Source organism: Lissotriton helveticus, chromosome 10, assembly GCF_964261635.1.
Source record: "Lissotriton helveticus chromosome 10, aLisHel1.1, whole genome shotgun sequence".
Classification (NCBI taxonomy): Eukaryota; Metazoa; Chordata; class Amphibia; order Caudata; family Salamandridae; genus Lissotriton; species Lissotriton helveticus.
Genome location: NC_136071.1, coordinates 185,960,490 through 185,973,390, shown reverse-complemented (window position 1 = coordinate 185,973,390; position 12,901 = coordinate 185,960,490). Strand labels below are relative to the sequence as shown.

Genomic DNA, 12,901 nt, shown 5'->3' with positions numbered 1-12,901 from the left:
AGGGCTTGGCAGTTCGGACTGGACTTTTCCCATGAGGCAAAGGGTCAGAGCTGATTTGCATATAGCCAGTGTCTAACCCAGGGTGGTGTGGAGTGAAAAAAACGATGGATTTAGGCCCAGATCCTTGTACTGGGGTGAATGTATGACATTGTTCTACATTCTGTCCATCAACTGTGTTTTTTGTAATTTTCACCCCGAGTGGGCTGGGTATGCTCAGACGTGAGTCCCAGGCTCTCCACACCACTGGAGTCAAGCTATCCAGGCTGAATGAAGGCTGATAGCCAGAAACCGGTCCTTGGATGCTTGATTCCGGTCTGGGAAAGACAGGGCTTGGCAGTTCGGACTGGACTTTTCCCATGAGGCAAAGGGTCAGAGCTGATTTGCATATAGCCAGTGTCTAACCCAGGGTGGTGTGGAGTGAAAAAAACGATGGATTTAGGCCCAGATCCTTGTACTGGGGTGAATGTATGACATTGTTCTACATTCTGTCCATCAACTGTGTTTTTTGTAATCAGAAGGAAGTTACAGCACTTGCAGGTAAATAAAAGCATGATTGGGATTCCAGTATGTGGAGGAAGTGAGCTCTGATATTATTTCCCTACAATTTAGCGAGGCAGTCGCCACAAGTTCTATGCTTGTATCCTCTTCAGCTAATGTTACTGCATGTTTTGGAGGTTGGCCTACCAGTGAATTTGTACCTTATTGTATTAGTTTTCATGCAGTATTTTCTCATTTTATGTGACTATGCAAGCTTTTTTTTACATTGTAAGTAATCGCATTAGCTCTTATATCCATCTATGCACTGTTCTGTACTTTTGGAAGGCACCTCTAAGTTACCAAACACCAGAAAAGCAGCACAAAACGATTGCTGAAGAAAAGTGAGAAACATCATAGCTGCCCTCTGGGAATCTTGCTGGAGTAGTAGAGACTTGGTACAGGGGCGAGTTTGGGAAATGATGCCCAGAATGCGAGGCCCACTGTTTTACCTTCTAGTCCTCACTCAAATTTTAGGAAAGCTTTTAACCCTTTGGGAGATGTCGGGTGGCGTCACTTCTGATTTCTTGAAAATATATGTAATTAGTTGACTGCAGCATGACATGGTGGACGTCGGAGCTCAGTGGACTTGGAAGGACATTCAGCTTGTGAAGGAAACAAGAAAAATTGCCAGTCTGTCAACTATCTGAGGACCACATAGAGTCTGTCTACCTGCCTCGCTAATTCACACTTGCACACATGCTCGCACCCACCCACGCTCGCCCACACACATTACCTGCAGATTTATTCCCTCCGAAATGTTCCTGAGGAGCCAGACTAGGTCTGGAAGTGTTAGTGGCTCTCCTGTGCTGGTAGGGGGTTCCACGGCTTCCAGACTACTCCAAAAACCACCGGATGTGACTTCATGGAGCCACATTTAGTGCCACTCGGTGCGATGTCAGTTCAGTTTTGCGGTGCCCTTTAAAGCAGATCTGATCTGATCTGATGTAAGCTTGCCAAGCAACAGCCATAAGAAACTAACGGAGAGGGTCAGTCAGTCGGTTGAAGAAGATGCTGCAAGGGTTACAAACCCAAACTTCCGATCAGCAGCAACAAACGTGAAACCTGACCGAGCAAGTTCATGTCCTTAAGGCAGAGCGGAGAATACAGAAAGGCTTACCTGACGTAGTGATGTCAGGGTAGTTGGTACGTCAGAAGATGCTAAAAGTCCAGACATGGTAGAATAGAAGAGACCCGATCAAAAGCTTTGTGGCGCCCCACCGTCTCTCGCCCTTTTTCTCCACTGATAGCGCTCATTAGGTTCCAAGCCAAAGTTCTGCCTGGACAGAAACACTACTTGTTCGAGGTATGTATGGCTGTACATACACATGTTGTACATACTCCTGCCGTTTAGTGTTGGGTCTGAATGTCTGCAAGTTGTTTTTTTCCAAAGGAGTCTTCGGAGTCACGATTCTGGTGATTCCTCCTCTTGCTTGTAATGTGCATAGGCATCAAGTCCATTATTAGATTGTTTTTTTCTGCTGTCTAGTTCGGACTTGTGCTCCATTTAAATCCGTTCCAGGTTGACTAATCCGGCTGCTCCCAGGCGATCTTCGGATCGATCTCTGCCCCACATGGGCCTCACCCTGTAGCCCCTCTTTTCTTGTGACTTCCAGTTGGTGCCATGCCATGCCATGAGGGTGTTGTAATGAACACCTTTTTAAATATTGTCCTTTGTGCCTCTCAAAATATCTGTCAGGTCTGTAACCTTTGCTTTTCACCTGAATTTTGCAAGCTTGCGTGCAACGCTTGCCGTTCTTTCAGATTGAAGAAGACCCTCCTTGACCGTCGGGCCTGATGGTTGGATATGCAAATGAGGAGCCGGAACTTACCAGTAGACCTCTTCAGCACAGAAGAGGCTGGAGTACATGACACTGCAGCTTCTGCTGCGGACTAGAAAGACTTGTCGCCAGAGAACTGCTCTGGCTCTGACCTGAAGGCCGAAGAACTTCCATCAACCCATCACGTAGTGAGTACAGACTTTCATTGTTACAGTTTTCAGGCCTCCAACAATCTGCCCAGCCACCCTGGATTACCAGAGGCAGCCCATCAGTCCACCACTGCCCTCGGGCCATTGTCAGAATGGACCGACAACGTCAGTCACTACACCCAGCTCTGAAGAAACATCCCAAGTCAGCCGGCTTGTGACAGTCTGTGGCCAGCTAGACCATGACCAAATCGTCCGAGCTGAAACTATCACCACCAAAAGCAGTGCTGATAAAGAAACTGTGTCGGTCTGCTACCACCGTCTGTGCTAAAACAATCAAGCCAAGACTCCATCAGTTCCAAAAGGAAATAGATGCTCATGGGAAGCATGTGGCAGTTACCCACAGACGGGCAGATTATTTCACGATCACCCCGAACTGGCGTAAAATCTCCAAAATGGCAGCTTTCTTTCTAGGAAGCCATGGATGTTGCTCCACCTCCCAAGCAGAGCAAGAGTGGAAAAAGCCACCACCCACTTCCTGCTCCTCCGTCACCACCACAGGATACACCCTCTCCACCCTCCCATCATGGCGACGCCCTACCCTACACTCCACAGGGGTCAACCCTTCCATATACAGTTGTCATAGGGTCCTCCCCCCCCCCCTCTATTTCCTTACAAGACGTTCCTTGGGACCCCAATGGCACAGATTCTAGGGGATACCGACCTGGACCTTTACCCTATTTACCCCCCCCCCCCCCCCCACAAATATCCCTGGCGATTCCTCGCCAGGGCGCCAGTCTGCCATGAAGTCCCCATCCCCCCATTCAGGTCTAGTTGGAAGATTTCCTCTTCAAAAACCTCTCCTCCCCACAACACACTACTCAATACCTCCCCATGCCAAAGGGTATATTGTGCCACACAGTTGACACATTTCAGGATCCAGTGCAGGCTCTGGTAAATAGTCAGAGAGTTGACACAAAATAGGAGTCCCCATCAGATCCTGTGTATGTTGGGGGTCAGCTTACCCCAGACTCTTATAGTTCATACAGTGTGAAAAAGGGCCATCTCCCAAACAACTGGAGAGTGACACCCCACCCCAGAAGGGGAAAAGAATAGCAGCACAGTCTAACTACTGGCGCGTTGCCAATGTTGTGGTACTCTTGAGCAGATATGACAGCCACCTTGGAGGAACTTTTTCAGTATCTCCCTGAGGAACACTGGACAATAGGGTCTGAATTGGTTTCAGAGGGGAAAATTAATTTCCAGTACCATAATACATTGTGCCCTTGATGCAGCAGACACTGCTGCTCGGGGTGGTAATTCCATCCTCCTACTTAGCATGGCTTCATTTTTCAGAACTTGTTATCCCTCCCTTTTGACAGCCAGCATCTTTTCGGACCCCAGGTTGGACAGATCAGTGAAAAGGGACACTGAAACAGCTAAAGCCATAGGCGCCCTGCAGTTGCCTAGCTTTCGGAGTTCATTTCACTGTACACTCTACCATGGTGACTCAGAACAAACATCAGCAGAAACACCGCGGCCTGCACCTGTCCACAGACAGCTTCACGCTCAGGTAGAGGTTTCTGCAGATGATCCCTTAGAGGCAATAATTCGCGAGTAAGAGAAAAAGGTTCCTCTCCAAAGGCAGCCTCTGCCACAACCACCAAGCCATGACTTACCCCTGCTGCCCTCGAACACACAACACCTGTTGGGGACGTCTACAAGGGTTCTTGTCCACTTGGCGGACCATCACCTCCGATCAGTGGGTGTTAGTCATCGTACAGAATGGTTGCTGCCTGGCGCTAGCTTGTATACCACCTACTGTACCACCCTGCAGTCACAAACTCTCATCGGACTCCATAAAACTGATCAAAGAAGAGGCACAATCACTACTTACAAAGGCACCATCGAACCATTGCCTCCTTGTACTCTGTATTTCTTTACGGGGCTTAGGCCCAGAATTGGTGTGAGGGACCCATCTTTTTTGGGAATCGAGAAATAAATTCTTGCAGAACATTTTCTCAAACATTTTCACCCTTCGGGATGTCATACCTCCTCTACAATAGGGCGATTTCATGACCACTCTCGACCCAAAGGACCCCTATTGTCACCTACCAGTACATCCAGCGCATTGGTACTACCTCAGGTTTGTGGTCAGCGCAAAAACATTATGATTTCAAGGTACTCCCCTGTGGGGTCGCTACAGCTCCCTGTGTTTGTAAAGTGTCGATCAGTAGTAGCCGCACACCTGCATCGGCAGGCCATTCACGTCTTTGCTTATCTGGACGACTGGCTGATCAGGAGTGCCACTCATCAGCTTTGCTGCAAAGTCACTCAAACCACCATACACCTCCTACACTATTTTGGCTTTACCTTTATCGTCACTAAATTCCACCTTCAACCAGGAGCAATCCTAAATTCGGAACTCTGGTTGGCGTACCCCAACCCTGCACAAATACTGTCTTTTCAGACACTCCTTTAGCTCTTTCAGCCAGACAGCAAGTCACGATCATGCCTGTCAAACACCTTCTAGGCATGATGGCACTCTGTATTGCAATAGTACCTCCTGCAAGACTACTCATGTGTCCGTTACAAGAATGCTTAATGCAAGAAGGGTCCCCAGCAGAGGGTCATTAGGGAAAATCTTGTCAGCCAGCAACCGCAATTGTCACTTTAATGAATGATGGCACTGTATTGCAATAGAACCTCACGCACGACTACTCGTGTCTGTACAGGAATGCTTAATGCAAGAAGGGTCCCCAGCAGAGGGTCATTAGGGAAAATCTTGTGTCAGCCAGCTAGCGCAATTGTCACTTTTCTGAATGATGGCACAACAAAAAACGTTGCAGTTGCGGTCTCACAGCAGACTCCTCCCTTGAAACACCAGGGCTGACACATCAGTTACTTATAACTCCTAGCTATTCACCTCGAACTAAAGGCTTTCCTTTCCCATCTCACAGGCAAAGTCGTTCTGGTCTGTACAGACAGTACCACAGCCACATTTCATCTTCAGAAACAGATGAGGCTCGTTCTCCATTTCATTCCCGGCCAGCACAGCACATCTGGCGCTGGGCTCTCCAACACAAATTCACCCATTAGCAGAATACCAACTGGGAGTAGACTACTACTATGCCGACCTCCGCAACAGGATGCAGCAACAAGTCCACGAATGGGAAATCCACCCAAAAGTCCTTCAGCGATAGTTTCCTTCAGATAGATCTGTTCGCAACTGCAGAAGACGCTAAATGCCCAAACTACACATCCAGCTTTCCACAAACCAAAGGCAATGCGCTATGAATGAACTGATCCGGAATGTTTGCGTAAGCTTTTCCACCTCTCCCGCTGCTTCCATTTGTGGCAGACGTTCCTCACCCTCATTCTAATTGCCCCTACCTGGGCCTGCCACCTGTGGTTCACAACACTACTGGAACTCTTACTGCTCCCGCCCACTGGAGCCGGAGTGTTTGCTTTGGCTTGGTGGGATCTGTCACAGCTCCTGCCAAAAAAAAAAAAAAACGCTATATTCTGGAGGTGGGCACCCCGAGACACAGCAGGAGCCCGCTCTGGGGGTAGCGGTCCCCAGGGCCATTATTGTAGGATGACTAGAATTTTGAAGCCCAAAACCGGGACATTTCACAAAAATAGGACTAAAATTTTACTTCAAGCGAGCACACAGAATGCCAGCACTCCTCAGCAGAGATTTACGGAACAGGCAGTTAGAACATACATAAAATGCAATTTTTAAACCCAGTAGTTTGCCTGTTAATTACATTGCTTTCTTGAAACAACTGCTAATTATCCCTGCTTTGTAAAACCTAATAAAGCACCTCTCGCTGTTTTCAGGCAACCTCTCTGAAAACCAGGATATGAGCTAAATTTCCTGAAATCTGCCAGGACAGCTGGTGAAAAACCGGGACCGTCCTGGAAAATCTGGGATTCCTCTGGTCACCCTACAGAATTAGCTCTATGAAGTGGGCTGTGCAGCTCCCTCTTTAATGTTTATTGTAGCCCGAGGTGGTGGTGGTCCCCAGGACTCGAGGGGGGGGCGCAGCCCTCCCTATATAATTTATCTTTAGCCCAAGGGAAGTGGTGGTCCAGGGGAGATCCCCCTGCCCCCCCTACTTCAAATTTAACAGTAACCCCGGGGAGGTGGTGGTCCCTGGGGCATAAAAATGCCCATGGAGGAGGGCCACTTGAGCCCCCTCAATTTAATAAAGAAGGCATACCCCTGGACCTTGCCTACACGGGTGCTTAATTAAAAACAAGCATGGGAGACCATACTTGTGGCGACTGCCAGTAGGTAATTTAAGTGTGTGTGTGTGTATATATGTATATATGTGTGTATATATGTATATATGTATATATGTGTGTATATGTATGTGTGTATGTATATATGTATGTGTATCTATCTATCTATCTATCTCTCATCTTATCTCTCATCTTATCTCTCATCTTATCTCTCATCTTATCTCTCATCTTATCTCTCATCTTATCTCTCATCTTATCTCTCATCTTATCTCTCATCTTATCTCTCATCTTATCTCTCATCTTATCTCTCATCTTATCTCTCATCTTATCTCTCATCTTCTTTCCTGGTTGACTGCTGGAACAGAACGAGCACGGACCACAGGATTCTTGTTTAATACCGCTTTGTTTTATTCAGGCTTCTCTCACAAACAAACGGCAGCCATTACGCGTTTCATCCCTCCCTGGGGACTTGATCACATGCAATTCTACCAATGGCGGTACTTTTTTTAGGTTAGACTTTTTTCTTTCATTTTTATCATTCATTTTGATTGGATAAAAATACTCCAAGTGATTACTGTGCAAAGCTGTGCTGTGTGTTAACTTTAAAAATCCAATGTTTAAAATACACTTAGACATCCATCATACCTGTATAAATATGACACCATGACTGGCAAAACATAGGGCTTTGTTTCCATACAAGGTGAGTACTTGTTTTTTTGCATCTCAATTCAGTATGTGTATCTATTTTCCACTATTATTGTATACCACATGAATTCATAAATATGTATAAATAGATAAATATGTATAACTAAATATAAATCTATACAAATATGTTCATATATATATACACCCATAAATATGTACTATAAACATCAACCTATTTAAAACCGTCATTATAAATATGTAGATAAAATTCATATTTAAATAGTATCATGTGAAATACATTTTTGGACTCAAGGCACATACCTATTATCAAACAGTTTGAGAACCACACTGGTGTGTCTGCATTATTTGGATAAATCCATTTTAACTCTATTTGCTAGATGCTAGTTTTTCTAATTCGTCTCATTCGTTTATAGTCAATTAGTCAATTCTTTGCCCTTCTATGTGCCTTTGATTAGTTGTTATATCCACTTTAATTACTCCTGCTATGAATGGATGTATCAGAAAAGGGGGTGGTGATGAACAGAGTGTCTGAATTAAGCAGACCACTCTTACCCAGTCCAAAGATCAGGGCTTGATCCATCACCGTTTTTTAGCTCACTGCCCCATCCCAGCTCAGAACCTGGCTATATGCAAATTAGTCTGTCCCTGGCCCAGTGCATCATGGGAACAGGGCAGACCAAACTACCAAGCCAATTCTTCACCAGAAAGGAGACAAGCTTCCGGGGACCGGTTTCTGCCATTTCAGGCGTCGTCGGCCCGGCTTGCTTGAATCCTGATGGAGCAGTGAGCAAGGGACTCATGTCTGAGTATACCCTTCCACGCTTATGGTGGACAAAATGATTCAGAAAAGGGGGTGGTGATGAACAGAGTGTCTGAATTAAGCAGACCACTCTTACCCAGTCCAAAGATCAGGGCTTGATCCATCACCGTTTTTTAGCTCACTGCCCCATCCCAGCTCAGAACCTGGCTATATGCAAATTAGTCTGTCCCTGGCCCAGTGCATCATGGGAACAGGGCAGACCAAACTACCAAGCCAGTTCTTCACCATGGATGGATGTAGTCTGTGCAAAATAGGGAAAATGTGCAAAAACAAATGTGAAAAAAGTGCAAGAAGTGCCAAGTTAAAAAATAATGGTAGCTTAAAAAAAATGTCTGTGTGTGTATGTATGTGTGTATATATGTATGTATATATATGTGTATATGTATGTGTATATATATATGTGTGTGTGTGTGTATATATATATATATATATTGTGCCATGTGTTTGTGTGATGGTGCTTGCCATGTGGGTTCTTTCCCATCTGAAGTGTTTGTGGGAAGTTGCAGCCTCTGTAAATTGCAGATTTTAGATGCAGAATGCTATTGTATAAGTTAAACTAGTTTTACCAACCAGCACTCACAATGTAGCCATAATCTAGCCAAGTGTAGATTATGCTTCCCAAATGGCCTGTCAGTGACGTGTTATTAGACTGTTTTAATACACACAACATTGCTGTTGTCTGTATACATGTTAGTCTATTGACTTCTGCTACGATATTCGGCGTCGTTTCAATGGGGGTGACTGAAATGCAAGGCTCATACGACATCTCGGGAATGGCAGGGGTGTTAATTTTTTTTCTCTGTAAACTAAAAGGTCTTTACTCGTTCAATATAATGGCGAATTTATAGACCTTTGTGCTCCTCTTTTACAGTCTTATAACCCCTCTGTTCTTGCTTTCACCAGAAAATTTGGCAGAGCCCTCCGGGTAGTTACTAGTTGTTTTAAACCTATAATAACTGATAAAACCCCACTGAAAGAAAAATAGCCCTCACCGGTGAAAACATATAAACACTGACAAAACACCTGCACAACCACAAACTAAATGCCATTCAAAGAAAGGAAAAAGAAAGTGAGAGTAATTTTGTTCTTACTGAAGGGGTCAATAACATTTAACTTTGTTATACAAGCTAGCAGTAAGAAAGACTGGCTAACATTCTGCTAGAGTTTTGTTCTTTAGGGATGCCACTAAAATATTGTTTCTTCTTCCTTTTACTTTTTTCAGTTTTATGGCCTTTGGTCTAAAGATGCAGTGTTTAGTTTCACGTTTTAGGTTTAGTTTTATTATTTTATAAACTGTAGAGAATCAGGACATATCAAACTCACATTTGATATTTTGGCTGCATTTGATTCTTTCGCTGATAGGTAAAATGGCTAGTTTCATAAAAATCTTTCCTAATATGTGTCAGCACATTTACCCACAGACAATGAGTAAAAACCATTAATACATCAGACCATAGTTTCTAGTGGGTCAGTATTGATAGTAGGTGAATTGCCAACACCTCAAGCTTTAAACATTAAATGCAAGGTATAGTGACAAGTATATATATCACCAAGCATCTGGGATAGTGGTGAAAACGTGAGACCAGACTTTTGGAAAACATGGAACGCAGTGTCACTTGTTATGCTCTGCAAAAAAGGTTCTTTCCAAGTTCAACAAAGATTGGAGTGATATTGGTTGTATTTGTAGTGATTCAGCTACGTATATAAAAAATTTGTGTGATGACTTGTCAAAATTGATACCCGAGCTGAAGTGATTCCCTGTAGGAGATCCTTGCCACTTGTTAGATGGTATGCTGAAAGCATTTTTACAATCTTCAGAGTTAATGAGGGATGCTATTGACTTTTTAGTCCATTCTGGTGCACTGTTTTCTTATGCCCAGGAACTAAAACGCAAATATTTATCATTTCGTGCTTTATGTGGCATCAAAGAAAGAGTCATCCCAACTGTGTCCCTTAGCTGACTATTCTCAGCCCAAGGGGCTATGAATGCTGAGAGGGCCTTTTCACAGAAGTTTACATGGGAAGGAAAGCGCGAGCGCACATGACCAAAGACTCACTGAAGAAGTATTGTATGGTGTACGACAATAAGATGAATTTGCAAGAATCTCTTTGGACCTCATATACACTATACGTACACTGTCTATATACCATGTTATTTCAGTGCAGAAAGCAAGCAATGATAAAAGCAAAACGTATCATAAACACCGGAAAAACACCTTTTCTGTTTTTAGTGGCGTGAAAATGCGTAACCACTGATAACTGTTTTTTAAAATATTGAAAACACTGGAAAAAACCCACCAGAATTTACCAAAAATAGAAACTGAAAACAGGACAGCCTATGTATGTGCAAAGTACAGCAAGTCATTATTTCACACGTGCATATCTGCCTAAAATAATAGGATTGGGTACTTTCAGCCCTTTCCGTTTGCATGTTGAACTTTGGAGGAATTACAGTTTAGAGTAAAACTGATAGAATATTTAATGATTTTCGAATTGTTATAAGCTTATAAACTTTGTTCAATAGTTGTCTGTTACTAATGTGCTGTTTTTTCCTCTTTTTTTTCTCTCTAGTGATCCTATTCTGTATGGCCGCCCTGATATTTCCGATAGGATTTTACATCAATGAAGTTGGCGGGCAACCATATAAATTGCCTCACAACACAGTAGTTGGCTCGTCATACGTACTGTTTGTCTTATCCATTTTCTTTACTATAGTTGGACTACTATTTGCTGGCAAAGTTTGTTTACCTGGCTGACGAATGTCTGAGCTGCGTGACATTTTTTTATATAATTTTCTGGCTTTTTCTGGAGGAAAGCAAGACCTCAAAGCATTCTGCATTCTCCGAAGGATGCTCGAGATGGGACTACTGAACTGTCGCTGAGGAGGAGCGCTCTGAATGGTTTTTACTATGCACTTTGGATACAAAAAGGAGAGCCTTTTTCACTACCAAATACAGACAACATTGACTTATCTCCTGCGCATATTAATGCAGTCAGGTCTGCACTGTGAGGAGCTTGTGACGAAGAATGCTTTACACTGAGCAGCCTAAATCTCCCTTCATTATTGCACCTACTCCTGTTTATAACTGCTAACCATTAATTTGAGAAGTTCAGGCGTTTCTGAACTTCGGTAGCCGAGGGTTGCAAAGCAAGTCTAAGTGGGGCTGGCCTCACTGAATAAGAGTTGTGTATTTTGTGACTTCAAGAATTGAATCCCATTTGCTACCAAAACTGATGGACCTTGCATTTACTGCATAAATAAGCCTATAGATCAAAACCTGTAATGTAAAATAACACTACGCTTGTTTTTCCTTTCTGTTCCGCTGTAGGAACCTCCCCATTCTAGACCATTCATGGTTTGGCGGGGCCAGGGGTGGGGGTGGGTGTAGTGGGAGCAGCAGGTGGGGGGGTGGGGGGGGGGGGTCGAGGCGGCTCGTTATATTTATATAAATCTATATTTTTTGCTGATGCAGTATACAGTGTATATACAAACGGTTCCTGGAAGAGAACTTCTAATGCTTTGCCAGCAAAAACACTGTGGTGTGCAAAACTAGAACTCAATAGAAAAAGCCATTACTCTGAAGGCCGCGTAGTAAAGGGAGTCTTCAGTATACCTCATTCTTTGTAGCAGCCCTTGACTTTAACAGGTTTTGTAAAAGGTACAAATAATCCCATGCCTTTATAGGTGCAATTTAATTTTAAATTAAGCTAAAATTCTTTGTATGATAATTTATTTGTATATGAGGGTAAAAGGCAAGGTCATATCATTTAATGTTCGATTCTTGATTTTGAGAAACTGATACTATTTAAATTATTAGCTATTGTTGTACAGCAATTCTTTTCTACTAGGTTTGTCTGTTACATTAACAAGCAATGCATCTCCACATGTTCAACTGTAAGCAGAGTTGTGTAACAAGGAACAAATTTCACTAGTGACGATAAAATGCATTATTAAGGTGCAATGAACTTGATTCTGTAATAAAGTATTACACGATGGACTAATTTATTCACAATTGTCTGTGAAGCTTCTGAAATTACTCACGTTTTGCTTTCTGGTCCATAAGGAATGCCTTAGTGAGCATTGCCGTTTCCTTTTTGAGTCGAAGCTCACTAAACAGCATAGCCTTCTGTGTAACTCACATTTCATTGTTTTTCAATTTGCTGGCTATATTTGTTTTGGGCTGTCCAGCTTGAGTACGTCTATTCACTTGCCCAAACCATGTGTTCGAGACATATTGAGATGCAGATTGTACACTATGCAGATTGTACACTATGCATAGGTTGCCATCGTTTGCATGTTATTTTTGTCTTCATAGAAGTCTTGTAGTCACAAGGTTGGTGACTCCTCCTTCGGTCGACAGTGTGCATGGGCTTCGGCTCCATCGTTGGATTGTTTTTTTCCGCCATCGGGTTTGGATGCGACTTGCTGCTCTCTGGATCAGTATTGTTCTCGAACCCCCTTCGAGGTGCAATCACAGTTAACCAACTGTATTGTCGATGCGCACCCTCGACAACTTTCCATTACACTTCAACTGCGAACCTCGAAGCGGGCCGTTGGGCCTACCCGTGCCGATAGAGACGGACGTCGATAGAACGGACTCCATTTAAAAAAATGTCCACAGTGTGGTGCTAAGTTTCCACACTTGGACCTCCCATCCTGTCTGCAATCTGTGCCTCTCTGGAACATCGAGAGGACAATTGTGACG

The 12,901-nt window shown here is 43.7% G+C and overlaps 1 protein-coding gene across 1 annotated transcript in view; it reads left to right on the top strand.

Moving 5' to 3' along the window:
* The window catches only part of MOSMO (modulator of smoothened), a 159,069-nt gene extending 146,868 nt beyond the window's left edge, over nt 1-12,201 (top strand). Inside the window, exon 3 of the mRNA XM_078665063.1 lies at nt 10,767-12,201. Coding sequence (XP_078521189.1) covers nt 10,767-10,951 — 185 coding nt within the window. The 3' untranslated portion in view covers nt 10,952-12,201. The remainder of the gene's footprint in view (nt 1-10,766) is intronic.
* The last annotated feature ends 700 nt before the right edge of the window (nt 12,202-12,901 follow it).